The sequence below is a fragment of the Pterocles gutturalis genome, unplaced genomic scaffold (assembly GCF_000699245.1).
Source record: "Pterocles gutturalis isolate BGI_N339 unplaced genomic scaffold, ASM69924v1 scaffold3073, whole genome shotgun sequence".
In the NCBI taxonomy this organism is placed as follows: Eukaryota; Metazoa; Chordata; class Aves; order Pterocliformes; family Pteroclidae; genus Pterocles; species Pterocles gutturalis.
The window spans coordinates 10,233-38,167 of record NW_010117738.1 but is presented as its reverse complement, the minus strand read 5'-3'; the positions used below and the strand labels follow the sequence as shown (position 1 = coordinate 38,167).

At 41.3% G+C, this 27,935-nt stretch overlaps 1 protein-coding gene across 1 annotated transcript in view; it reads right to left on the bottom strand.

The window, feature by feature from the left end:
- The window catches only part of LOC104463514 (pleckstrin homology-like domain family B member 2), a gene marked incomplete at its 3' end in the record, with an annotated part of 48,900 nt that overhangs the window by 19,057 nt on the left and 1,908 nt on the right, over positions 1-27,935 (bottom strand). Inside the window, 6 exon segments of the mRNA XM_010075885.1 lie at positions 1,816-1,944; positions 12,364-12,501; positions 13,366-13,509; positions 15,831-16,214; positions 25,044-25,069; positions 25,072-26,382. Of these exon segments, the coding sequence (XP_010074187.1) occupies positions 1,816-1,944; positions 12,364-12,501; positions 13,366-13,509; positions 15,831-16,214; positions 25,044-25,069; positions 25,072-26,382 (2,132 nt within the window).

The following is a 27,935-nucleotide window of genomic DNA, read 5'->3' as shown; positions in this document are numbered from 1 at the left end:
GGGATGGCAAATATTCATTACAGACACCAGGAAGCAGCAGCCCTTCAGCTGCCCATGCAGAGTGGGCATGACTGCCAAGCACAACTTAAACTCCATCCCCACCCTGCAGGCAGCTGTACAGTGAAATTGGCTGCTCACTTCTCTGGACACAAATTGCAAAGTTACTACAGTCCCAGAGATGAAGCAATAAGGGAACTCGTCACCTCGCCACCTACCATGTTAGCAGGCAAGCAGCACAACGTAACATGCTGGAGACTCGAGTATTTAATCCTGGACTGGGCTGATTTGGGGAGGAAGAAGAGATTGCCTATATTTTGGGTACGATCCTTACAGTAATTTCATAACTGCTCACTTGATATCCATTTGAGAGATACTGTGCACTAATTCAGTGACAACTTCTGCTGCTTCAACAACAGCAGCCACAGCTAACTTTCACTACAGTTGTCCTGAAATAATGCAATAGGACTAACTGGACATTTAAGTGCACCCCCACATTTCAAGTTTTGTGCCACTTTCAAATACAAAATTGTTACTAAGCCAACTTGGAAGGAACAAAAAAAACTAAAAAAAGATTTAACCAGACAGATTTCTAGAAGCCTCTTGGTGGTCAACAGTGAAAAAGGATTTACTACCATCACACTGCAACAAGACTGTAACTTCTCATGAATTTATACATTACCTTCAAGCACATGACTGAACAGGAAAGGCTTCCTTTACTTGTAATATGTATGAGAAATTACATGCTACTGATTGTCTCAAAACCAGCAAACTTCTCAGTTACTACAGAAGAATTTAACATTGTTATTTCCAAAGCTGGACTTTATTACTGTTTGCTCCTCGAAAAAAAAAAAAAATAGAATTCTGCAAATGAAACAAAATCTAAAGAATATTTCCTATAAAGCAAAAAAGCCATTTTTTGGTCACTGCTATTACAGACTTTATTCCTGATATAAAGGTTCAAGACAGAGGGGAAAAAAACCAAAATCTAGTTTGACTTTCAGATGGCCTCTTGAACTTGCCATATCGATGCCTATATGTGCTGTAGAACCCACTTAACATTAATAAATCCTAAAATCTTTACACAGAAAATAACTGTACCTTCACAGACAATATTGTAACTCTTTCGGTTACAAATAATACAAAATAAAATCAAATTACAATTAGACTTTATGCAAAGGTTATTACACCAACATGCTGCTGTTGAAAATGTAGGAACAAATAAAGCTATTAAAATAAGTAGTATAATCTTAAAAATTATTTTTTCAAAGCACAGTTCAGGCTAACAGCTAAGATATATACTGAAAAAAGAAAAGATAAATTATCTATGGTTTCACTGAGACAGCCGTTTACAGCATTGCAAAGGAGGAGCACACAACAGGATCAAACAACAATGACAGGAAAATGCTGCTAAAATGGCTGATGCCAATGACCGAAGTTAAATTCCTGCCTTTGCGCACACAGGTAATGAGCAATGCTCCACTATCCATCTAAACATCATGAGAGCTTCCACGCCACCCAGCAAGCCTCAGGTGCTAATCAAAGGCTAGTAGCCCAAAGCTTTAAAAACACTCAACACAAAATGATTTCTAATCCACCCATTTGCACTCTACTTGTTTGCAAACATGCACATTATCTATTGCAAGCATTCCACACACAAAAAAAGATAACCCTCGTGAGTATTAACAATTATAAGTTGCAAACATGTCCACAGACTGGATACTTGAAACAATATGTTACACTTAACTCTAAAAAAAACCAAACCAAAACAAAAAACAAAAAAAAAAAGTTAGTGCAATCTTGAAACTTGCTACTGACCCTCTTCAGCTGCTGCTGTAATTGTTCCCTCATGGACTCAGGGCAATTATCAAGCTGCGTCTTCTGCTCGGAGTAAAGCTCCTGAAGCCTCTCTAGTTTTTCCCTCTCAGCATCAAGTTTTAATTTTTCCTGAAGCATGAACCAGAAAATAAACACAATTACCTTCAAACTCAAGCAGTTGTTAGTGATTATGAAAGTGTGTGGCAAAACTTTAACGAACAGTTGAAGCATGTAGGTCAAATCCAGAAAGCTCTTGTTAATTGTAATGCAATGGTGGGGTGCAAAATGATCAAAAGAAAACATTAATCATTTTAGTGCAGTGATTAATTCTCTCCCTCGTCACTGTGTTTTCTATCTGTGCCTGGATGATGACATTAAAGCCCACTGTCCAAACACTTGTCTCACCTAGTGAAAAAAAAAGAAAAAAAAAAAAGAAAAAAAAAAAAGAGGAAATTGTAGCCATGTTAGTGTGGTAACTGAAGGAGACAGAAGAGAGTAGCTTTTAGGAAGCAAAATGGATGGAAAATGACCATAGTCTGGCAGTGAGGGGAAAATGGATCTTCCCAGGAGAATGAATTACATGCCTGTGTGCCTCTGTACAGATCAGTACGTTTAGCAAGCAGTTAAAAACCAGAACAAGACAGAGCTTTATAAAGAAGCAACTCGGCCAGGAAATCCTGTTGCAGCAAAAACACCAAGTGATGTAGCAAATTAATTCATTTGTTTCAGGGTACAGGAGCTGTAACCTGTTCTTGGGGATCAAAGGGACCCCTAACCTCCCTGGTCTCCTCCAAGTAGTACAGCTTTCCTCTCGTTCCACTCGAGCAGCAGTACTCGGCACACTGCTTCTCACCCTCAAAAGCCTTTAACCTTTAAACCTTTGTAATAAAATGCTACATGATTGACTGTGCAGCACTGCTCTGAAGACTGTCTGTAGATCACTTGAAAAATACCTTGGTAGACTATTATTTATCTATGGACCAAAGTTTGGGAATGAATAAATCAGAGTGCAAAGAATTTTTTCAATGCCTTTTTACTTCCATCTACACTGGCCAACGCAGCAGGTGCATTTTCATCAACTGAGCAGTTAATAACTGGGAAAAACCAATATGCCTGACATGCCAGGCATAAATAACCAAGTGACTTTCTGAAGCCCAGTGCTCTGCTACCTTCTAGAATCACTGGTATAGTTCCCTTTTCCTACTTCTTGTTCTATAGTCGTGCATCTCCTCTCAGATGGTCTCTAACTCTCCTTAACATTCCAAGATTTCAGCTTCTTCTGGATGCTCCAAGAACAGCTGTATTCTGTCATGGCATCCACTCATTTGTCCTCTTTCCACACTCAACTATTATTTAATTTTAAAATCAAATGCATAGCTTAGTGGGTGTTGTATGATCAGACACTCTGCAGCGCCCTGACGGCACACATCAGAGAGAAGAAAATTCTTTTAGTATGCAGTACTTGCCATTTTAAATTGTGAAATAGTCTTTCCCTGAAACCTTCTCTTTGTTGTTCCTGACAAGGTTCTCAAACCCTCACACATGGTAGAGGCACAGTAACAAACGTGTACTAGCTGCCTGCCTTCTTTTTGGTTTTATCTCTAAACCTGAGTGAAATCAGGGGCTGGGATTTCATTTTCCCAGTATTTAAATACAACAACAGGAAGCATTCTCATTCAAGCTCAATGTCAACCAAATTGCCAGCTCTGTTATTTTCATTTACACGTACAGCTTCTCAGCTCATATAAACAGATTAACAAAATGATTAATACAAACTATTTTATTTTTTTGAAGCTTGTAAAAATGAGCAACTGAGCTAGCATATTCAATTACCTGTACTTCCTGTACTAGCCTCTGTCTTACAACAACAGCAGCAGGGCTCAGAAATACCAAGGATGTAGCACGTGTGAACTGCACAATGAGGGAGAAGCATGCAACTCCGGAGAGGTCACCTCTAGACCTCTGTCCCCAAGGAACCCCATTTGCTGAATCATCCTCACTTCCAGCACAGAAGGAAATCTGTGAATAAACTGATAGCTCCCCTCCTCACAAACCTTACTGTCCATTTAACATTCAACCTATGGTCTGCCATATTGTTTCTTGCTTTCCTTTTCTGCCCACCTAGCAACCTGAAGCAGCAAGGACTTCTCTGACCTTAGCTGCAGTATGGTGTCTCTGAAGCTACTAATAGCTCTCAAAACATCTATGTGCTGCAACAACCATGTTCATTCATTAACAAGCCAGTCAAATCTCAAGTGTGAGGAGACATCATCAGCAAGCATAAAACTCTCTGAGAATCCTGCCAGAGATACTGTTACTTCCCTCAAGAAATTAGAAATGTATCCCTTCGAGACTGAAAGTGACACTCATCTGGTCTATTTATAGCATAGGAAGTGCTAACATCCCACCAAACTGGCTCCCTTCAAAATGTGCAGCCTTAACAGGAAATATCACTTTCAGCAATGAGAGGCACTATGTGTTTTGCAGCTGTGGAGTTAAGTTCGCTGACGTCTCTGGCTGTGCACGGGTAAAGTCCATTTAATTCACAGAAGTAATTGGATAAACAAATAATCAGAATTTTTTCATACAGTCTCTTCTATAAACAGATTAAGGCAAGTTCTTTTAGAAGGGAAAAGACTAATGACTGCAAGCTAAGTGCAAGATGCAGCCAAGGCAGGCCTGCCACTGACTCCGTGGGCTGTTTGCTCAAGAGCAGTGAGCATCAGAGCTGTGAACAGAACCCCAGTGCTCCAGCTGCTCATCCTCATCTTAACTGCATGAGCTCGCACTTGTTAAACATTTCTCTGCAGATAACTGCTTCGCAAGCCCAGTTTTGACTCCAGAGTAGCATTAACTGTAGTCTGTCTGAATTCTTAACATCCTATTTCCAAAGACAAGTACAGCTCAGTAAAGCGTAACACCCGGGCTTAGCGTACCACCCAACTTGCACTATGGTCTGCCTCCAGATACATGTTAAATGAACTTGGGGTCAGCCAGGAGACAGAGCAGGACTGACACGTTTTTTGATGATGCCGGGGCACAGCTTGGATCAGCTTTGGAGGATATCTGAATACTGTGAAGGATAGCAGTAGAAAGAATTGACATGTGATGCTGTTCCCCAGGAGCACAGAGGCAAGATGTCAGCAGAGCACTCATGGTATGAACACAGACCCTAAGTGATCAACACAGGTCACAGAATGAAATCAGCCTTCAGATCTGGTAGAATTGATTTTCGGGCAAACGGAGAGGAAAAAAGAATATACATTTAACATATCTCATTGATGATGAGGACACAGAGGAGATAAAAGGACAGTATTAAAGGCAATCGTAACTGCTAGAAGAATGGGAACAACAGAAAGAAAGACTGAACCAGTTGATTCAAGTGTTGTCTCCTGTGGCTAAGGATGTCCTATGCCTGATCAATACTGCTACTTAAAACCCTAGCAGGTCCACACGCCCCTTCTGCAGAGAAGTTCTGCTTTTCAATTTGTCATTTATCACATTCTGCTACTGCAGGCAGGCATGCAGGCTAAAATTGTAGAGCAGCATGTGTCTGCATGTATACATGCCTTCTGAACAAACCTTCCTGCGTAAACTGGTAGATTCTGCAGAAATGAGTCAGTCAGAGTAAACATGAAAGTTTAGGGTGAAGGATGAAACAGAGAAAGCTTCTCAAAAATCCAGGAAAAAAAGTGAAAAAAACAAAGCAAGAAACCTATAATTTTTACCAGGTCACTGAAACGGACTGTATGGCTAGGCAAATTGGACTCACACTACAACCTTCCACCCTGCCCCACTCTCCCCCAAAAAACCCAAAACAACAAAAAATACAAGTTATGTGTTACTTTCAGAGAAAGAGAAACTGCAAAGAAACCTACAAGCCATAAACTAGGAAAAAAAAAACCCAAAACTGAATGCCTTCCCATCCAGCTGGCTCTTATACTTTAAATGTTCCAGTCTGAAGTACTCCAGCATCTTCCTCAGTCCAATTCACCTGCAACTCATCTTGTTTTAAGGTAGCAACGTCTCATTACCCACACCAAGCTTCAGACACGACGCCCTGTCTCTCAGGACGGAATTGGCCAGTCTCACAACTCTTACAGGTTTCAGAGAAATAAGGAGAAGCACATGCCGTTCTTGGTTCTGAAAAGCTTCTCCATCTCATCTGCATGCTTTCACCTCTAGTCAAGCTTTACTCTTTTACACTCCAAAAGAACATCATCCCCCCGCCCCTCTCCAAAATAATCTAAGCAGACAGAAGGACTGCAAAAGCTCAAAGTGGAGGAGAATGAGCCAACTACAGAAATTATTCCTTTCTACTTGGAAGTGGTGTGATGCTGCAGAGTTTGTCCATTCAGTAAAACCTTCTGGAGAATAAGTTGAGGGGAAAGAAAATTTTACTTTAACAACTCACAGATGAAATTGGCCTAACCCTTGCCATGGATTTGTAAGAAATAGTCTAGTCCCTAACCTTTCCTAGCCTGCTTTCTGTTATCTGCTCTTCAGTAGTAACCCGCTGAAAGGGGCAGATGGTACACATGGGGAAAGTGTTAAACCTGAGGTCTACCAACTCTTCCAGCACTCTTGCAAATTGAAAGCATTTCCAATGCTATGGCTGATATAAATCAGACTGCAAACAACTCTGATTAAAAAAAACCCAAACCTGTTGAAAGGAAACAGATCCTCCTGTGCACAAACTGCACATGCTTCTCTTCTATATTTTTCAGACTACTCCTTCCTGCATTCCTTGATCTCTTTCAGGACAGAAACACAAAACTTGTCACAATGTAGTTATTTGCCACTAAATCCCTGTAGTTTTCAGGAAAGAAGACATTAAGAGGAAAAAAAAAAAGTATGCCAGGCATATGAAAAAGAGCCTAATATAATAGAAGAAGGTATTTCACAATAGTGGTTTTTACTGTACAAGTGTAACTAATTCATTATATCCATCATAACAGACTGTATGCAGTGATGGCATCTGTATGAGATCTCAATGGTTTTATTTCACATGCATGTATAAAGCTAACATTAAAAAGCATTTTAAATCACAGTAAGCTATCCCTCTGCTGTAAGTAAAAAAAGAAAAAAAAATCACAATAGCTGGACACATTAACTTGCTGCTAAGACGACTCATGTTTTTTGGAATTTCTGAGCTCATTCTCCAGCCATTGCAATGTGTTGTCCTAGTGAACAGATGAGGAGGCAAAAGAAAACCCGATTCTAGACAACTGTTCCTTCATGAATGTAGAAAAAGACAAAATAATAATCCAAACCAGAAGAAAAAAGTTTCAAGTGAGAAAATTAAAATTCTGTATGGTCTTCAACATCTAGATGACAATAAGACAACTTCCCTCAGTGGAACAACCCATTCGGCTATTTCCCTCATGACTGTTTTAAAAGTAAGCTTGTCAGTTCAGATTTTTCTCCTTGAGTTTCCATAACCATCTTTTTCCTCATCAGTGTCCTCCCTACAGGATATCCTTACGTGGATATATCCAGTGGATGCAAGTATTCCTCAGAATACTTAACCTTGTGTATCTTGTCTTCAGGAGGTTAATAATGTCATAGACACGATAACTCATCCATTTAAAACACTTGCTTACATCTTGGTGAACTGGAACCTGACCAGGAAAGATTTAAAAGGCTATGCTACAAGATAATAAATTTATCAGATTCATCAGGATAAAAAACATCAGGAATTTTGATTGCAGAAGAGAAAGAACTGAGAAGAGACCACCATTATATTTAACTTTGATTGCTGGTGTTCCCCTTCATATGGCTCATCAGACAGCTGCTCTTTCCTTGGCTCAATTCATGCAAGTCTTTGCAGTATTAATTCAGCAAAGAGGCTGAGCTTCAAAAGTTTTGGCACATCTGGGATATTATGTTAATGACTGAAAAATATTTCCACAAAAGCATGTAGACAAAATTAAATATATTCCAAAAAAATATGTGTTATCTGCTGCCAGCTGCTCCTGATTTCTGCTCTTGAAAAGGGACAGGAAACTCAGTTTGATAAAAGAGTCCCAGAGTACATATTTCTACCACGACATAAGGCAAAGGTCCTCCAGAAAGAGGAATAACCTTCCTCTCCTAAAATGCAGTCTATACCTTCGCCTAAATAATTGCTTTCAAACTCCCTGCCAAAACTCCCATTTAGCTGTGATTACCTACCACAGCACTTCTGCTGAATTCATTACTCATTTTCAGTTATTCCTGTTTATCCATGCTCACTGATCTGTTCTTTCTTTCCCCAGTTATGTTGCTATTTTTAACCTCATGCTTTAACTTGGAGACGTCAGGCTGGGAGAATCATTAAGCATCCTTCTCCACCTATGCTGGACTGCATGTTTTAAAACCACACACACTAAGGAAGCAGTGTATGAAAAGAAAGTACTCTGCAAATCTGGATTACACCCAATCGGGTAAATCCTATTTTCTCCAGCTTCCTTACAGAGAAACGCCAATCCTGAACTAAGTCTTGTGAGCGAAGGGTCATCGGGAGGAAGTCATAATTGTAAACAGCACCAGGGACCTGAGGGGCTATTCCATTTGAAACAATCGCACCATTACTGTACACCTACAGTACCATAACACTAATGACTGCCACGGTAATTACAGGAAACTGGGTTGGGTGGCATAGAAAAGGGGAGATGGCTCACCTGCTTGCCTGTTTCTGGGTACTGCCCAGCTCGGCTCTCTCTAGAGCAGGCTGTGCTCAAAGTAATTTTGTCAATATCTGTAGCAAAGCTCTTTCCTGGAAAGCTTCAAGCTACATCTGGCCAGTTGGGTTACTAGTGACTTATCTGGGCTGTCCCTGCATAATTGGAACCTGCAATTACTATCTTAAATGCTGCCCTTCAAATACATAGTTGGTCATCTTTTTTTGTAGATAAAACCAAATATGCAGCACACGGCAGTTAAAAAAAAAAAGAAGAATGAGACAAGAAGAAGCACGACCATGGAGGCAAAGCTAGGCCTTCCTCCACACAGTAACGCAATTTCCAGCACAGCAGAAAGCACAGGCCGTGCCAAACCATTCCCGTTTCCCAGCTCTGGAAGTAGCTACCCCAGCCAGGACAAGAGAGTCCTGCCAGCACTTGTACCTGGCAGAGGTGCACCACAGCCAGAATTAGGCTGAGTTCTGCAACAGGGCTGAAAGGCTTTGTCATCTTCTTTTCAAAACAGCAACCAGTCACAGCTCTTATTTCCAAAACCTAAGTAAATCAACACTAATTGCTTCATTCCTTACAACGCGTGTGGTGGCATACTCACAAAAGCAAAGGAAAGCTTTCAACTTGTCCCAGGGTGTGCGCTACGTTATCTTCCCCACTGATTCATTCGTTCTTCCTCATCATTAGTCCCGCCACATGTTCAGCTAGGGCTGAACACAGGACTCGAACGAGATCAGAACACAGCATACCATACAACGTATGAACCCAGAATTACAAAATCCATTCCTGATTTACAAGCAAGGTGTTGGGACACAGAGACATAGTACCACAGCAAAGAGCACGCTGGCACAGCCTGAAACTGAACTCGCAACTCTCTTTGCCTTCTGCCTTTGAGTGCATTTTCCAGTCAATTCTCTTGCCTCACAAGGGCTACAAAGTTCTTTTTAAACTTTGGCTTTAAAAATGTGCAGAAGTTGGCAAAAGTTTGTGTCCTCATCTAAATGAATTGTGCACAGGGCATTAAAAAAAATGAATCAGGTAGAAAGTAGCACACAAACTTCCACCTAGCGTCTGTTTAAAGTACTTAGGATGGCACAACAATTAGGTTGCAGTTTATGATCTCTCTTTTTAAGAATTTCACAGGTTTTTCAAACAGGTGCATGGGTAAGGATGAAACACAAGCAGGCAGGGGTTTCCTGTCAAACAGGTGCTGAGATCAGTGGCAAATTCCAGGAGACACTCAAGTCGCTCCAGAGACAAGTGCCATCATGTACAGCACTAATGCCCCAGCATCGTTTAGTGAGTGAAATTAACTCTCCCTCTCACCTCAAGATGACACTGTGCAGTTTATTCAGATATCACTCCCTTACCCTGACAGAAATGTAACCACTGTCCAAGTGATGGGACCCATCAGCTCCTTGCCGGGAAGCACCACCAAACCAAGACAACCAGTATTATTAGGAGTGAATATTCAGGCAACAAGAAGAAACTGTGACCACTGTGTGGACACTGGGACACTTGTTCTCACAAGAAACAAAAGTACCATCAGCAAGGTAGCAACTACTGGCAAAAACCTCAGCCTTAATTCTGTTGAAAAGGTCGTAAGTTTCAAATTATTTCAGCAGCAAGGACAACCTAGCATTTCCCCCCAAGCACCCCTTTTCTGGTCCTGTACTACTACAAAGCCAAGACATTGCCTATCTTGCATCAGATCTGCAGGGCTGTAACCTTAAACGTACAGACACACAAATCAAGCTTTAAAAAACACTGTTGTTTCAAGTCAGCCAGAAGCTTTATTTGTTGACATGATGAGCACCATCTGTTTCGCTGGCTGACACTACTTTCTCCAGAACTCTTCAGCTGTCACTTTATATTCTTCTGCCTGTTTGCAGAAGCTTGTCTCCCATTTCTTTTCTAAACTTTCACTTTTATGCAATGCTTTCAGACACCTTCCAGAACAAAACCTGTGGGCTCTCTTAAGAGTTTGTTTCTACAAAGAAAATTTCAGTATTAACTGAGCCATGGCTTTAAGTCTAGAGCACACACTCACAGCTGGGGTTTTTGTTTGTTTGTTTTTAAAAAAATAACAGAAAAGAAAAGACAACTAAAATATTGTAACTGATCTGACTAGTGGCATGCTTCATACTGAAAAAATGTTTTGAGTGAACTTGCCTTTTAAATAACAAAACTGCTTTTTCTAGGCTGCTTTCAATGTTTCACTTCATCTGAAAATTTAAAATAGACCTGGCATTTTAGCTTTGACTGCTACACACTAATGTTCCATCATACGATTGCAAGGAAATTTAAACAACCTACAGGTTTTAGAATAATTTCCATTAGTTTCATTGAACTTGGAGACTCCTGGAGAACAAATATAAAGGCAAAAGATCTCTTGAATTTGTGGAAATGTTATTTGTTACCACCTACCAACCAAAACTTCTATCAGCATCCTTCTGGAGGGTAGCTGCTTGCACCACCCTAGCTGCTGTTACCAACTTTAAACTCATCTTTATACTAAAAAAGCAAGTGCGAAACATGTTCCATGGACAACTTAAAAGATGACCACAGGCAACACCGAGGGATACAGGAGAAAAAGGAAAAGTACAGGCAGGAAAGTCCACAGAAATTCAAGCTTAAACTCGATGCATGTTGTCACTCCACAGGGCAGAGTGCTGGGAGCACCATTCTCCTTCTCAGACACAGGCTTGATGCATGCAGATGCAAAACAGCTGCAAAACAGTGTTCAGGGTTATGACAGGGTAGGCAGAAACTGAAGACAAAAAGCTCAGAATAAACCAATGCAAGCTGCAAGCCATGAATTAAATGGGAACTGTGAAAGAGCTAAAAATGCACAACTTGTCTAAGCGAAGGCAAATAATGCAGAAGACTTCCAGATATTTCTGGAAAGCTTAAAAAAAGAGGAGGAGAGACTAGCTAGAGTATTTCCATAAGTGACAGGTTTAAATTATGAGGTAGAGGATGAAATTTAAAAAGGAAACATTACTGTCTGAAAGCTCTGGAAAAACTTCCTGACCTTGAAATATTATTGGCCATGGTACACCCCCCGTGGAGAAGGGAACTTCCCACCTGGAAAGGCCAGAGGAGAGCCTGATGGAGGGAAACCATACTCACTGGTTTGAGGGGAACAGCTTCATCTTGCTGGCTCTTTCTGTTTCCGTACTTAAAATCTTACTATTGTGCTATCTTATTCTGCCAATACACACTTACATAGATTTGCTGCATATTTGACAGCAGCTAAGTAAGTATCTGACTGTCTACGAGAACTAATTAATTCCTTTGACTTAATTCCGGAGAGAATGCTCTGCATTACTAAAATTGTCAGTCAGTCAGCAAACAAAACACACCAAACTAATTGTTTTAAAACTACGTACTTGACAGATGTCTCATGCATCATTCTATACCATAATAGGTAAAGCCATCATCTGAAACCACAGCCTTCTTTCGTTCTTTTCCTTTGTTGAGAAAGGATTAATTTTTATCACTTTTTAAAAATTCAAAATACATAACCCACAATGGAGGGAAGTGGAACAGTTCAATTAATCCTCTTCTTTCAAACAGATATAAAAAAATCCATATAGGGTTTGGATTTGGCTTTAATCAAATATATCTTCACAGTAGGTCAGGTCTTTTTACTTAAGTGTACTATATTTTGCTTGTCAAGCACACCTTGGGAAACAAGACTGTTACAGGGAGATGATGGTGAGACAACTATTTTTTTCTTCCATATATATCAAGTCAATTTACTTATAGACAGTACTTCATAAAACAACCTCCATCAACATGTTAATCATAGAAATGTATTTTGAAGATCAAGGGGAACGGAGCACACAGCTAGCTAAGAAAATTAAGTTACCTTTGTCTTTTCACCAATAACATTTCTCTCCAGCTCAGCTATTTTTCTGTTTAGATGATCCAATATTTCCTTCTCTTTCAGCAGCTCTGTTGTTTCAGATTTCTGTTCCCCATCCAAAAGGGCACATTCCATATCCAACTAGGAATACAAAACATTTTTCAGAAGCAGTCCAGATTAAAAAGAAATCTTGATACACACTATTTTCTGGGGGAAGGGGAGTGAATTGGTGATTATTCACAACAGAGAAACATTTCAAAAAGGAAAAAAAAAAAGTTTGCTCCCACAAAAGGAAGTTAAAAAAAAGAGATCACAAATCTGAGAAAAAGAAAAACTGCAACATAAAATACTGCAAAATAAAGTCCAAACCAAGTTTAGTTTGAAGATTCTTTTTTCCAAAACTTTTCTAATGCTTCTCCTCTGTGCTTCCTCCTGCTGTGATACTGTACCGACTCTCTGTGCCCAGGCTCCGTAGGAAACCCTTCTGCAACAGCTGTTTCTTTCCTGTCGCTGATAATTGGAGCAAACACAACTCAAATGCCTGGCCAGCTTAGCTTGTAACTGTGAGATTCCAGAAGTCAAGAGGCTGCCAACATAACCTTGCCACCACAAAGCCAAGGAGGCTTAAAAGGAAGTTGTCTTACTTCCTTTCTCTTTAAAGGGTCACAGGAGATACCACCATAAAACTCCCAAGTGTCGCAAGGTATTTAGATCAATTGAGTGACCATTCAGTAAGCAAGATTGTTCTAATTCCATTTAGGAGTATAATGGTTACAGCTGGGAACGGCTAATCCGAGCATCACATCTATCTTCCTGCTGGGGAAAAATAATCTTCATAGTAGGAAACTGCCAGGTCCCTGATTCTGTGCTTAATTCTTGTGAAAAAGTACAGAATACGAAGGCTACGTACATCCATGGGTTCCCTGTGTACTTGCTGAGCCCAGACTTATGCTATGTAGACATACCTAACAAGCAAGGCATTTAAAACCAAAACATATTTCATACCTCTCTCGAGGATTCATCCATCTGGTCATTTAAATCTTTGATCTTCTGCTCAAGTTCTTCCAAGTTATTTAGTATCACTATGCGTTCCTCCTCCAGTCGACCAAGCTCCTGCCCTCTTTGCTCATCACTTACGCATTCTGGTATCTGCAGTTGCACATTACAAGAGGTTCATTAGAAAAGGAGTTAAACACTGTCTTTCCCTTTCATATTGTGTCAATTTTAGACAAGTACTGTACTACTGGGTTGGAACCCATTACATATTTCGTATCTACTATATTGCTATTTCTATATTTAGGTGTACAAGAGAAACAAACATGATACTTTACTTCCAGGCATTGGAAGTAAATACTATACTTAACAGTAAATACTATTCATGCTACAGGAATTATTAAAACCTAACCTTTGAGAATACTTTACATGCTGTGCTATTTAGGTTGTAAAAATCCAATTTTTCCCCTTAAAAACACAGATAGATGAAGATGCTTTTTATGTACATTTCAGCTGTTTGTACAATAAAAGCCAGGATGTAGGATAGGACATTTTTGTAACCAGCCATTAAGATGGACAGCTTGTGCAAAATAAAGACAATAGTTGGTTCTGTCTCTCCAGCTAGCACCGAGGAACTAGTACCCTTAACGTTGCTCTTTCATTGCCATTTACTTACTAGATAACTGTGCCAAGAAATAAACATTATTAAGAAAATACCTGTGACCTTGTTTATACCAGGCAAAGGCTAGATCAAAGAGTATCAAGTTTCAAATGTATTCTTCATGTTCATCTGACCCCAGGGGCCTGCGATCCAATTACTCTGGTAAGGCTGCTAGCTCATTGTCCCCAGTCAGAATTAGAAGTGGGCTGTGTGCAGGGCTTCGCATTAACCACTGGACCACACAGCCTTGCTCAAAAGAGGCTCAGCTTAGCTACTGAATGGCTATTCTGAGAGCAGGCATTTTCTCCCAAACAAATCTGATCTTGATATTTTAAAACAATGAGCTGTGTTTCATTAACACTGTTGCTTGTTATTGCTTTTTTCAGGGCTTAGCTGAACACCCTTTACAATGAATGAATGAATGAATGAATGGTATTCCTTGATTAGCATTAGTAATCCTAGCAGGAAAGCCTCTTTTTGTCCGGTATCCTGTTCAGATAATGCTGACATAACATCTTAGATTTCAACTTCCTAATAAGGATTTAAAATAGGATCTCTGACTTGCACAAATAATGTAACAAATGGGAAAGAAACACAAGATCACAGTAACTTATTAATGAAATGTCTTACTACCTTTTCGACAAGGAAAGACCAAGACATAATAGCTTGTTTCTCTTCAACATAATTTCACACCAAAAGACTCTAGAGACAGACTTCCAGAGAGACACCCCTTTATAAGATTAAATGTTTTTCTGTCACACCTCTTTCTTCTTATACACATACTTACATCTTCATAGTCAACAGAAGTTAAGCAGAGGTTAAACACAATTCATATTAGGCATATAATTGTGCTGAAATTCATACAGTGTGAAAACAAGAGTAAAAAGGAGAGACATAGAAAGTATTTTCAAGGTGTGAATTTGTTAAACAGAAACCTGCTTTTTGGCTTTGCTTGGTCTTATTAAGCTCCTCATTCTAGCTATTTAACACACTGCCCGCCACCAGTAATTGCTGCACTGCTGGTCTGGCACCCTGGACCCTCGGCACTGACCCAAGATGACAAGAGGCCCCTGCCCCAGGCTGGAGGAGGCTGCTGCTGCTGCCCTAGCTGAAGGAAATTGTTAGGAAAGCTGTTAGCTCATTTTTTAAGGGATCATTTCCCTTCAGTAATGAAACAGGAGTGTGAGGTACACAGGAAAGGAGCTGCAGCCTATTAAAGGGAGGAGCTGGGCTAGAGCAGTGGGAGGCTGGCTCTCACCGTGTGCCCCATGAGAGGCAATAGCTGATTTGACAAGTGGCTCAGGTCCAACCCTGGGAAAGGAGACAGGACAGTAAATTTGGCTCAGGCAACTCCTCTTCACCTCCTGTGGAACTGTTCTGGTTTGCACATGAGAAAAACATTCTCCTCTTACAGAGGACAGGAGCCTCAGGCTGGGAGAAGATAGCAGAGCTTCCCTTCCCTCCTACATCCCAGCATGGTGCTAAGCAGGGCTCCTGAAACCTTCCTCATTTAAGGAGCCATAATTGTTCAAGCAAATCTTTCTCCCTCAGAAAAAAAAAAAACCACAACAAAAAAAACAAAACTTAAAACTCTTCCCAAACTGTACATCCCTCTGAAAAAAAAAACTTCCAGTACCAAAAGCTTCCACAGAAAATGAAATAACCATTTGCTGGCTGCTAAATTGTATGAACTCTGAGATTAATTCTCACACCTAAGCCATCCTAACTGTTGTCCCTGCCAAGACAGCCAATTCCTAAAGGAGGATTTCAAGCAGTCCAGCCTGTTGTTGTCCTCTTTCCTCCTACAGAGCATTACCTTTGGTGTGATGCTTAGATAGGACGATTCTGTGGCATCCTTCAAGAAGCCAGGAGCAGCAAAAGGTGGAGGCTTGGTGGTTTCACTGAAGTGCTCATTGGCTCTCAGTCCTCGGGAAGGGAGGAAAGCACCAGTGCCACGACTGTGGTTGCTCACCTCCGAGAAATCTGAATCGCTTGCAGATGATTTCAAGTGGCTTCTGAACCTCGTTTCCAGATTCATCTGGGAGTCTTCAAACACTGAATCCTCGTCGGAGAGCTGAAGTTTTTCGAGTTCTTTGTTAATTTTTTGAACATCAGCAACTGTTGTAGCTGCAGCGGGGTCGCTGTCAGGTTTGGAATATTCTGCACACAGATTGAGGATTGTCTCCAGCCGCTGTCGTTCCTAGTTTAGAAAAAGATAATAGCACCAAGTGTCACATGTGAGCTAAAGTAAGGATGAAGTTAAAAAAAGTTTGCTGTTTTGTTTTTTTCTTTGGTGGGTTATTTTTATTCTTTTAGAGTGAAGGATTAAAATCCTCCACTTCCACATATGTCTCTAGCACTTAAGAGATAACAGACATACATAAATAAATTACAGTGCATGACAAAGAATCAAAGTTGACATGGAAGAAGAACTTAAAAAGTTACAAGTACATTTCAGAGAAATTAATAGCTACTTAAATAAGATGTCAACATTTATCTTTCCAATGTAGAAAATTTTAATATTAATATTGTTTATTCAGGTGGTTGCAACCATACCCCATTTGTATGTACACACGTCCAGTGAGCTCACTGTATAAATCACTAATTGTACCACATTACACTTACGTTATACTCCTACCAAGCTGCAAAATATCACAGATTTTCCATGAACTCACTCAATTCTGACTTTTTTTGGATTTTCTGTTAACTTTGGTTCCCTTTTTTGGGAGAGAATTAGTCCACATTTTGAAATACACAGTTTTAGGAGCATTAACGGAAAAACTAGGCATCACATCTAAAATATAACAGATGTCAAATGCACAGAAGTGGGGGAAACCTTTATTTACCAGTTAACTCAAATCCTTATGTATTCATACTAATATTTCAAACTTAAGAATCTGAATAGCTGTGCCAGTTTGACCTGACGTGCTTCAAGTTGCTATAAACATTTAATTCCCGAAGGATTTCTAGATCTCTGTGATAATTTATAAAAAGTATCAGAAAGCTATATTTGTTTTACTTTACTGTATGCATAGCTTCCTGCAACTTCTATTTCAGATGATTTTTTATCTTTTCATTTTTAAGAGTTAATGTTTTTATATAATTTCATGTTCCTTTTGCTAAAGAAGAAAAAAATTGCTTACCATAAGCCTATTGAAAACTATGCTGGAAAAAAATACCACTGTGAGAGTTTCATGCTTGGCATTAATACCTGCACTAATGATCTCATTTCTGATTTCTAGGAAATCCTTCTAATTTTTAGGAGGATTTAAAAAGAAAGCAAAAAACTAAAATCCTCAGCATCCTTCCCCAGGAACCACTGCAGACATTCACTTTCCAAGCTCTACCTGGCATTACATTTGCAAACAGGATTTGTAAAGCAGCTATTTCTGACAGTCCTAACACTCCCTATGCCCAACAGCAAGTGATAACAAGGATCAAGCAAAGCACTTCAGGCAGTGCATTGCCTGCCTTTTCCCTGCAGCAAGCCACTGGAGTTTTATGAAAATTTAACACCAGTTTACAAGCACCCAGCTTTTTATACAGCTACTAAGACATTACCCGGTTGTATGCACTACATGCTCACATCACCCCGCATCACCCGCAGTAAAGAGCTGCATTTCTGAGCTGGAGAACCCATCTGAACCCATACATTTCCAAGCACTACCCAACCGAGAGAGCACCATGAGACAGAAATTTTGCCTTCAAGTAGCTTATTCCCAGGTTCCCACTGCAGGTTTCCTCTGAAGTCTCCTGTAATGGCACCAGCAGAGATGAGCCACTGAAATAACGGAGCCCAGGGCAGCAATCGCAAGCTTGTATTTTCCACAGAATGGGTCCAGCAGATTCTGCAGACATCCTTCAACCCCAAATAATCTACATAATTATAACTCCCCAAAGTCTTGCTCCCTCTAGACAACCACTGCCAGATGCTAAGCCTCTCCCCTTACCCCTCCAACGCCACTGTCCTCCCTCTTACTAAGTCTTTTGGCCATGCAACCCAATTCCTAAAGCTCTGTGCAAGTGCTGGCAGGCATCGCCGGTAATTACGCAGCTCTCCCTGGTGTGACGGCACCAGGCCTGGCCCTTTCATACAGTTGTTGTAATGGTTATAGATGGGAAATGTGGCACCAGGGCATGAACTCCCATCCTTCCCTGCAACAACAGGGTATATCAGGTTTCCCCGTGCTAAGCTTCCATCCTTTCAATAATAACAGGAAAAAGCAAATTTCAAAGCACAGCTGCTGCTCACCCTAGCCTAGGCACTCAGGTAAGGGGCTCTCCCTGCAAACCTGCCCTTGGCTGAGCAGTCAGAAAAAAACAAAAAACAAACAAAAAAAAAAACACCTCTCTTTTCCCCTCAGTCTCAGCTGCTCAGGAAAGCTTAAAAATTCCAGGCAAACCTCTGCCAGTCTTCAAAAAATTCCTGATGAACTTTCAGACACATTACAGAAATACCGATACCTCTCACTTCTATTTTGACATGTGCCAAGAGGCTTATGGACAGGAAGCTGTGTGGTTATTTTATACACTCTATTCTCATCATTTCATCTTGGCCAACTCATTCCAGCTCCAGCACACCTGCACTTAACTGTTTGCAGCACAGACTTCTGAGTCAAGCAGCAAGCTAGGAAAGCACCCCTGCAATGAAAATTACAGCAGCAGCAGCATATGGAAAATCTAGTCAATAATTTTGCAAGAAGTACCACGCAAGTTATTTGTGACGCCGAACACAGCAGAGGGAAAAAAAGGTATGTGAAAAAAAGGAACTTGGTTTAAATTTCGTTCTGGCTCTAGGGAGGGGTGCTGAATCAAGCCTTGTAAGCCTTTCAGTGTCCTTTCTAACAGACTAAAACATCTTTGTGTATATTCAGTGGATCTCTTACCTGCTATGAAAGGGGTACATAGGTCTTGTGCACTTTCTGCCCAGGCAGGTTCACCACTCCTGGCTTTCAGAAAGCTATGCAGCATCTATGGATGGCTGCAAATTTAGGTGCTGAAGAAGGAGGGTGGGATAAGGGGATAATAACCCTCCTCTGCTACTGATTAACAATTACATTGAGAGACATCTCTGTCACACTGTAAAGAAAAATATTTCAAAATACTAGAGATAAATACCTCCCAATCTTTTAACAGCAACTGCGTCTGTGATTCCCGGATTTGTGCATCTGCTGCATGTCACGTATCTGAATTTTACAAATGTGTAGAAGTGATGCTGTATCTAGGTATCAAGGCAAGACTTGCTTAATCAGCTGTGGGAAGCAGGAAGCTTTTTAGATAAGTGCCACTAGCAACTGGATAACTCCAGATCTCACTAAAAATACATTTGCAGTCTATTCTCTATGACTGACGCTAATGAGATTATGGCTAGTCCGTACAGCCAGGGATCTCTTTGCTCAAAGAAGAGGCTGCTGCTCCTTCCAGCTACCAAAACTCGGCACTTTTCCACTGTTGCTCTTTAAAAACACCATGGGCAGGCAAAAAGCCAGCTTCACAGCACAAGCTTGGAGCAGCAGCTAGTAAAGGAGGATGAAAGGGAAAGCAGCTGAGAGACCAGGAAGGAGAGCAGCAGAAACTCCCCAGACTGACTTTCTTACAAACACATTCAGTACCCCATGGACAAGAGGCAGGAGAAAGGTTTCTCCGTCCTTCCTGTGTTTCTAAAAAACTGGTGATTTCACACCTGTTGGAATTCAAAGACAGAATTTAACCGGGTCTGAGAGCAGCTTGCCAGCTGTTCTTCCCCTTCTCTCCAGTTTGCACCAGTTTCTCACTCTGGCTTCCTTTATTTTATAATTTTCAGTCCTTGTTTTACTCTAGTTAGTCTTTTGGCTCTGAAGTTACCGCTACCAGCAGAGAGTTCAGAGGAAGCGCCTGGATTTCATGTCTGTCTCTCATGGGCAATGCACAGGCAGCCTTTGACAGCAGAGACACCTGCACGGAGAAAGACCACCGCAGCTCCAAGCAGAGGACTGGGTGCAGGGACCAGGCTGGCACACCTTGTCCTTACCTTCCTGGTGCAGGCACAGAAAAAACAGAGTGGCAAAAGCAGAAGAGATCAGCAGCACGGAGTAGAGCCAGCCTCCAGGGAGGAACCCAGCAGGCGACTTTCTGCAGAATTAGCTGCTCTATCTGCAGGCATGTGTATTCAGCTCCTGAGGAAACGCTGTCAGCTTCCAGAATAACAGCATGCACTTGCGAATTATCACCTCTCAGCATCCAGAGGCACAAGCCCATGTTTTCAGCAAAGTGGTGTGTTTTCTTCACACCACTGCCCTTTTGCCCCTCCCGCACCTATGCAGATGCTCCTTTTCAAATCACACTGAGGGCAGAAGCCTGAAGACTACAGCTCCAGTGCAGTACTTAAGTTCTGTAAATGAAAATAAGTCTCCTGAAGTTGATTTCTTCTTGGTTCATATTGTCCATTTGCATAAAACTTATAGCTGCATAAATTAAGTATATGTAGTCCGCACTTGGGACTACTGAGTCATCAGTTATATTCTGCAGGGTGTTTTTATCCTATTATACAGCACTTGTTCATTTACTAAACTAAATTGTTGTTACACAGCTATTCTGTAACACTGGCTGTCAAATACTAGTGGTGGGAAAAATCACCCTGATCTAGCCTTTGTCTGTTTGGCTGGGGTTCCTGTACGAGTTCAGTCACTTACACTTTTATATACAGCTTGGGTACTTTATATTTAAAGAGTCTATAAAAAAACACAGTGCCAATATAAATTTATAAAACACGTATATGAGGTTTTTCCAAGCTGTATGGGAGATTTATGTTAAGCTCTATTAACCATTATTTTAAAGCAGTACCACCCTGAAAATTCAAAAATATTTTCATTTGATTTTCAGCTCACGTGAGCACATCCTACTGCATCAATGCAAAACAGGCACAGGAATATTCTGTATTATTTCTTACTTGCTGAATAAGCTTCATGAAATTCAATGCTCTTCTGACTGTGAAAAAGTGGACTATGGAATAAGCTCTTTGAATTTTAACATTGCTCGTTCAGGCATCGGTCATATAAGCTGAAATCTCTCCCAGCACAGTTCCTGCATCTAATAAAACTTCATTAACAAGCATATGTTTACAGATCTGTACAGACAGCTGGACTATGGAAGCTATCATGCAGATACTGTACATGCAATTTTTAAGTACCTACCACCATCTAGAGGAAATACATTGTACTGCCTAAAAAACAGCAGTAGAAAAATCAACTTCAGTGCTATTCAAATTAGCAGGTATCAAACAAAACAGATGGCCTTAATATCTATCTGACTATGTTGCCTGTGCTGTTCCACCCCCTCCCCACAGGCTGAAGAGAAAGACTGCCTTTCAGTTCCAGCAGCTACCACAGTTGGGCTTTTATCTCAGATAAGAAAAAAGAGAGTGAGATTTCCTCTTTAAAAAAAAATTTTTAAAAAAATCAATAGCTAACTGAATCTCGTTTAATAGTCTTAGATCAGTGATATTTTTTTCCCTTGTTTATAAGGCTCCTGGGCTAGCTTCAGCAATAGCTAACTCTGACTTTGACTTCTGTAAAGTTTGCATAAACATCCCCACACCAAGACGCAATGCCTGGTGGGCTGGTCTGAGGAGGAGGCAGAAGCAGATATGACCTACCAGCCAGCTGCCTGTGCAAGCTCTGGGAGCAATTTCACGCCATCCCACTGTCTCCCACAGCCCACCAGTCCCCAGTGCTCAGCAGTAACACTGGAGGGATGGCAGCAATGCGAACTTCAGTTCCTCGCACTCCTCAAGTCACAGAGGAACAGGTTGGCCAAACAGAAGTGGCACCAGTCTTCAGCTAGTTTGGGTGAACCCAGCCATAAAAGGCAAATCAAAAGAAATAGAGAGGGAGAAACATCAAATCCTACACAAGTACATACATGTCTTTTCTATTTGGTGCATGGGAACACATTAAAACTCATATGTTAAATCATTCAGAAAAAAAAACTGCAATGCGTATTTTCACTATTTGTACCACAGGCAATGACAGCAGACCATATGGGTACACATGCAAGCTGTAGCAGCAGCTCAAAATGAAAACTTCAGAGGAGCCTCTGTCACTTAAAATGCAAAATAAGCACAAATAAAACTCACAGAACAATGTATATGGAAAGAAAAAAGAAAAAAGTGTAAGTAAATAGAAGAGACTAAGGGCAGATACTAGGTCAGACTACAATGTGTTCACAGGTTTTACTAAAAAAAAAAAATTAAAAAAAAAATAATCAAGAGGTGAAGGGCAGCTATCAAACGCAATACCCCCAAACCTACTACGTGCCAGCAGGATAGCTACAGAGGCAGTAGCAAAAGAAGATGCTCTCCATTTCATTATCAGGGCTGTTGAGTGGTCTAGTCCTCCAAAAAGGAGGCTCGTGTTTCTGATTAAGTTCTCTGAGTAGTCCTACATTTTTCTTCTCTCTACCTTGCTTCAAAAAGCACAGCATATAATAGTCTAATACTTGTGCAAAGATAGACTATGTGGCCCCTATTGTTTACCTACCAGCCACTACATCTGGACTCTTACTCAGTGCTAAGAACCCAAAGCACACAGTTTTGCCATCCATGGGTGCCTATTTGGTTCAGGTTTTTTATTAACACCTTCCCCTACCCCTCCCCCCCAAAAAAGAGACCTAAGCAGACCTGATCTCTAACCTTTGTCCATCTCACATTTCGCAAGGGTCAAAGTCGCTCTTTGGGAACTCAGGCTGGATATATGAAGACCCTGTTTGGATAGACCCATCCACACAGAAGGACAAAAATAAAACAAACAGGATGGGCCCTAATGTACAAAGAGCTGATGTGGGGATTGATTTTTTTTTTTTAAAGCCAAATATATCCCTTCCTCTCAGAGATCTTAAAAGCCTATTTATGGCATTTTTCAGACCCTCAAACCATTGGAAGGAGGCACTCCCCTGATACTCAATTCTTCCACCAGATATGTCAAAACAAGGGGAAAAAAGATATTGATCTGAATCCTCAACAGAAGATTAACTCAAGCAGGAGGAAGTTCCTTCATGTTCAAACTACATGCAACACACAAAACATCATCTTTTTTCAAAAATTTAATGTGCTTGGAAAAACAGTAGGGAAATCCTCTTCTTAAAGAATCAGGACTCAAAGGAAGTATTGTCTGGCAAGAAAAGAAACAGAGGGGAGGTGGGGAATGCAGACACTACATTCAAATATTAAAACAGAACAATTTTTAGCATCATTGAATACTGAAACAACCCCATATCTTCCATCCCTCACCACAAAAAAAAAAAAAAAAAACACCACCAAACAAACCCCAAACTATTTCTCTTTGAAATACCAATACACTCTACTACATTGTCCTTTATGACTGATTATCTCAGGTTTTACAGCATGACTGTCTGGAAAATCCTCTGATAAGAAGCAAACAGCACTTTGCACACACAAAACACAAGGACTAGGGAGAAGGGAGATTTCCAAAAGGAGCGGAGGAATGGCAGGGAGAAGGCAGCAGGAAGAGAGAGAAACAACCCACCAGCATTTCTGCTGGTACTTCCCACTTCTGGGTGCACAAGCACAACCTTTTCAAAGCCACCCGGTCGTCTCCACTCGCAGGTGGGCCTCCTCGCCCTGGGGAGCCCCTGCCTTGCTCCTGGGAACCTGCAGCTTCAAGGGAAGCTGGACGAGGTTTCAGGGGGCAAAGGGGGCTCACCGAGGGGGGACAGCGGCAGTGCCCGCCACCCCCTCACACCTGCGCCTTCACTCTACAGCCCTGGCTCTAAGCAGGCAAGGCCCAATGTTTTCACATCTTGCAAACCTACAGTGCTGAGCAGAACAGGGATGAAAAGGCTGGCTCCTGCCTGTGTAATAGGCTCCTCGCCAGCTGGCATTGAGACAGGAGAGAAACATCTGAACAGGTTACAATGCTACAGCTGAACCTGCTCGCAGGTGCAGCTCAACACAGGAGTCGTGGGTCTGCACAGGCACCGGGCCACCCTGCCCACGGCTTTTCACCTCGGCCTGCCCGCGAAGAGAACTCCCCCGCAGGCTCACTGTCTGTAGGCAAACTAGAAAGTTTAAGAACATCTTATCCCCATTTTGTTCAAATCCATAAAGGTTGGAATTAAAGCACACAAATGTGAAGTTAATGTCTCAAATCTAAGACGCAGTAATACAAGTTGGCCCATTTAACGACCTTGGTTTCTATGTGGATGACAAAATGTATGAATGCATGTGAACAGGGTCAGGCTGTGTAGCCACTGCAGAAACTTTCTCCAAAGAAATACTAAATACACTCTCAAGGAAAGTTTCCATATGAAACTGTTTCAACACTCTTTATGTATTCTGAAGACCTATTTTTCCTACCCAGAAGTTGTTTCAATAATATAAGTTACATTTTAATGTCTAGTTTAATCCCAAACCAAAGCAGTATGCACTGCTCTATGCTGACTGGAGACAAAGAGATAAACTGTCCCCCTCTCCTACCCTCCATTTCGGGACGGGGAGAAGCAAGAAGGCCTGTATTTTAATGAGAATACTCAGTAGGAAAAACCATAACCAGGCAGAGAAAGCTCCGACGATGGACGCTGAACCCAAACCAATGCATACCTGACTCCACAGCACAGCACACACAACACTGAGCAGCTTATACTGGAGCCTTTTTTTTTTTTTACCCACTTACCACAAAACAGTGCCATCATATAAAACAACAAGTGCTGGATCTCTGCAGTGCAATTTGTGGGTTTTATGCACATGGACATTTTAACATAGCCTGAAGGATTACTGAACACAATTTACTTGGGTTCACAATTTTTTTTTAAGATGGCTGAATGGTACCGTCTATCTGAGCTGTTACAGCAGCACGCTATTTCAGCATCAGCTTCGTGGACTGTGATAGAAAACAAGACATTTGAAGCAAGCAACATTTGCATTTCAAAACACAGCTGCTTATGTTTTGTTGTACCCTCTTGATGGCTAGGTGTGGGATGGAGGTTTTGCAAATGCTAACTGCCACAAAAAACTAAGAGGAAAAGAAAAAATTACCAGCCGTTCCATCTCCTGCTCTCTTCCCTCTGCCTCCTGTGATAGTCCATAAGGTCTTCTCTTCCCGAAATGGAGCTAATGCTGTTCTTCCGCTCTCGCATGGACGTTTGCAGTGAGTTTGGTGTCTGCCTGTAACTTTCCAGATCTGGGTCATCCAGTTCCACGGAACTGGTGGAAAGGTTTCTTCGGACAGAGAACGACCTGTCAAAATCCACTGGGGAGAAAGAACTACTGGGACTTGTTCCTGAGAGTCCAAGTCTATCAAAATCATCAGAAAGATATGGGGAAGAAGGTGCTAAAAGCATTTTTTTAGCAATTCGAGGGCTTGCAGGAACACTAAGAGTTGAGCTTACATAGGGATTATTCCCAGAGACAGAGTTTGCATGTGGTGAGACCCCTGAGCTGCAAGAAGAAAAATTCAGGTAATTATCAGCATCTAAAGCATTCTGAGGTAGATCTTTTTCTCCAAGTTTTTTCCTTTTAGTATTACCCAGAGAGCTTCTGGGGGGCAAACTTAATGGCACCAGCTGGCTTTCTGTTGATTTATAAAGTCTGGGTAGGGAACGACTGTACATTCCCATATGACTTAGAGATCCACCAGAGTATTTTCTAGGCCGTGAACCCAGAGTCTCCATCATCACATCCTTGTGCTTAACTGATTTTATGTGAAGGGCCAGGCTGTCTTCAATATTCATCCTTCTTCCTTGCTTTGGGCTAGAAGGCATGCTGGCCGCCCCCGAGTTGCTAGCAGGTGAAAGCATCAGCTCATTCCCTGAGCTTCCATTCCACATGGTCAGAAGGGAGCCCGAGATCTTCTTCGTCTCCAGCATTCCTGGGAAGTAGACATTGTCGTAAGATTTGTTTTTCTGACTGTACTTTGAGTAGTGAAACTTATCCATGTGTCCAAGGGATTTTTCATTTTCTCTGCTGGCATGAATATCAAAGTCTGTCCTTCCTAAATTGTACCCGCTGAAGGATGGAGAAGTGCCCGATACGGAACCCAAATGCTTTACAGAGATGCTTTTATCTGGAAGATATGGGCTTTCACAGGGGAACTGCTTGCCTCCTTGAATTTTGGTAATAGAGTGTGTATTTTTAACACTAGAAGAAGGATTAGGTTTAATTGGCATAGGTTGTGAAAGGGTTAAATATGAGCCAGCATAGTCCCCATTTGTTTTAAATTTGAGACTTGATGAGTATTTCTTTGGGTTGAGGTTTTCCATAATATCCTGGAGACCATTTTCAAGGGAATTTGCCACAGAACCCTTTCCCAAACTAGCATTTTGTAATTCCATCTGGTTTTGTGTGTGGCTGTACTCTGCCATAACCTTACTGGAATCTGTAAGGAAGAGAAAACAAGAAAAAAAAAGTTTTCAGCAAGTAAGTAGCCTCTTGCATGTGCACGCCTGCACGTTAACTTGAAAAGAACACTTTTTGTAGTAATTACTGGGCTTATAATAAAAGTGTCTCAGATCGTTAACCAAAGGAGGGGATACACAGCTTTCCCATCTCCGTTTTTGCAAAAGATGGAGACTAAAAAAGAAGGGCTAAGAAGGACATCACCAAATTCATACTACAAATCAGCAACATAGTTGGAAAAAGGCTAGATTCTTTCTTTGGTGCCCTATCCATTGCAGGAGTCTGTAGCTCAGCTCTAATAATCCTGAGCCTTCTAAGATGTCTGTGAAGTAAGGAAGCACTACTGTCCTGTCATTTTACAGCTGAGGTACTGAAGTGCAGGGAGAAGACGCAAAGCAGCCAGCAGAGTAAAGAACTGAACGCAGGTCACCCAGGGCTCAGGATACAGAACATAAGATACTGCTCTGGACCACCTCTTCTTTTAACCTATGCAGATAGTGCATCTGAGCGCCAATATAGTCATGAGCTCAATTCATTAGGAGTTTGTCACCTTTCTGCTTACTGTGTGGACTGTCACACAAAGCCTCATGAAAAGTGCAAAACCAAGGCCTGTTTTTCAAAGTGTTTCAGCTCAGTGCTCTGAAAATACAAAGCTTTTACTACATCTTCAAAGAGCACTTCAGTTAAAAGATAGCCTTAAGGAAGTATAATGCCAGGGCCCCGTGATTTCATTCAAAACATCAACAAAATCACATGACCATTAAAAACACTGACAGGAGTTTAAGGTTCCACATCCTAATGCTTGTTCAGAATTATAATTCATATTCTGCAAGAGGACACCGACAAAAAAAGCCTTTGCTGTGGTGGATGTTATTGCTCAACAACGTGTCAAGCTCCAGCCTACAGTTCTGAGTGCCCCTTTGCTGAAAGTAAAGATAGGAATTCAGCTCCTGACAGTGTCAGCCGCCGCAGGAGATAAACAAGACCCCCAGCAGGCTTGCACTTAGACCTCAGCTGATGTAGAAATGGCACCATTAACATTCACAGCAGCTCCTTAGATGTGCTAGGCTGTGCTTCAAACTAATAAAGCTCTCTTCAGTGTCAGCTCCTGCAGTGCCAGCGAGTGTTGCTTCCAAAAGTAAGGGTCAAATCTGGGATTTGCTCTTGGCTCAGCTACATTTCACCTTCAGACACCTCATGAGAAACCTAATCTCAGCTTGTCAGCAGGAAAACCTAACATCCAAATGTGTAAAGTTCCTTTAAAATCCTCAGAGGCAATACTTTAATCCTCTTCCAAGTACCACTTCAGACAATTATATGAACCTAGACACAAAACTTGGACTCCTGCCCCCCACCAGAGCTGATATGATCTGGTTTCATTGAGGATCACTAGGTTCAGACATCTAGTGGAAGGTGGCAATGCATTCTTTGAGCAGGTCCTTGTTTCTGGGACCTTCCTTGCTAAGAAGGCAAAATGCCTTGGAATTCATTACTGTCCAGGGCACCATTCAGTAGACCTCTGTTGCATGGGCT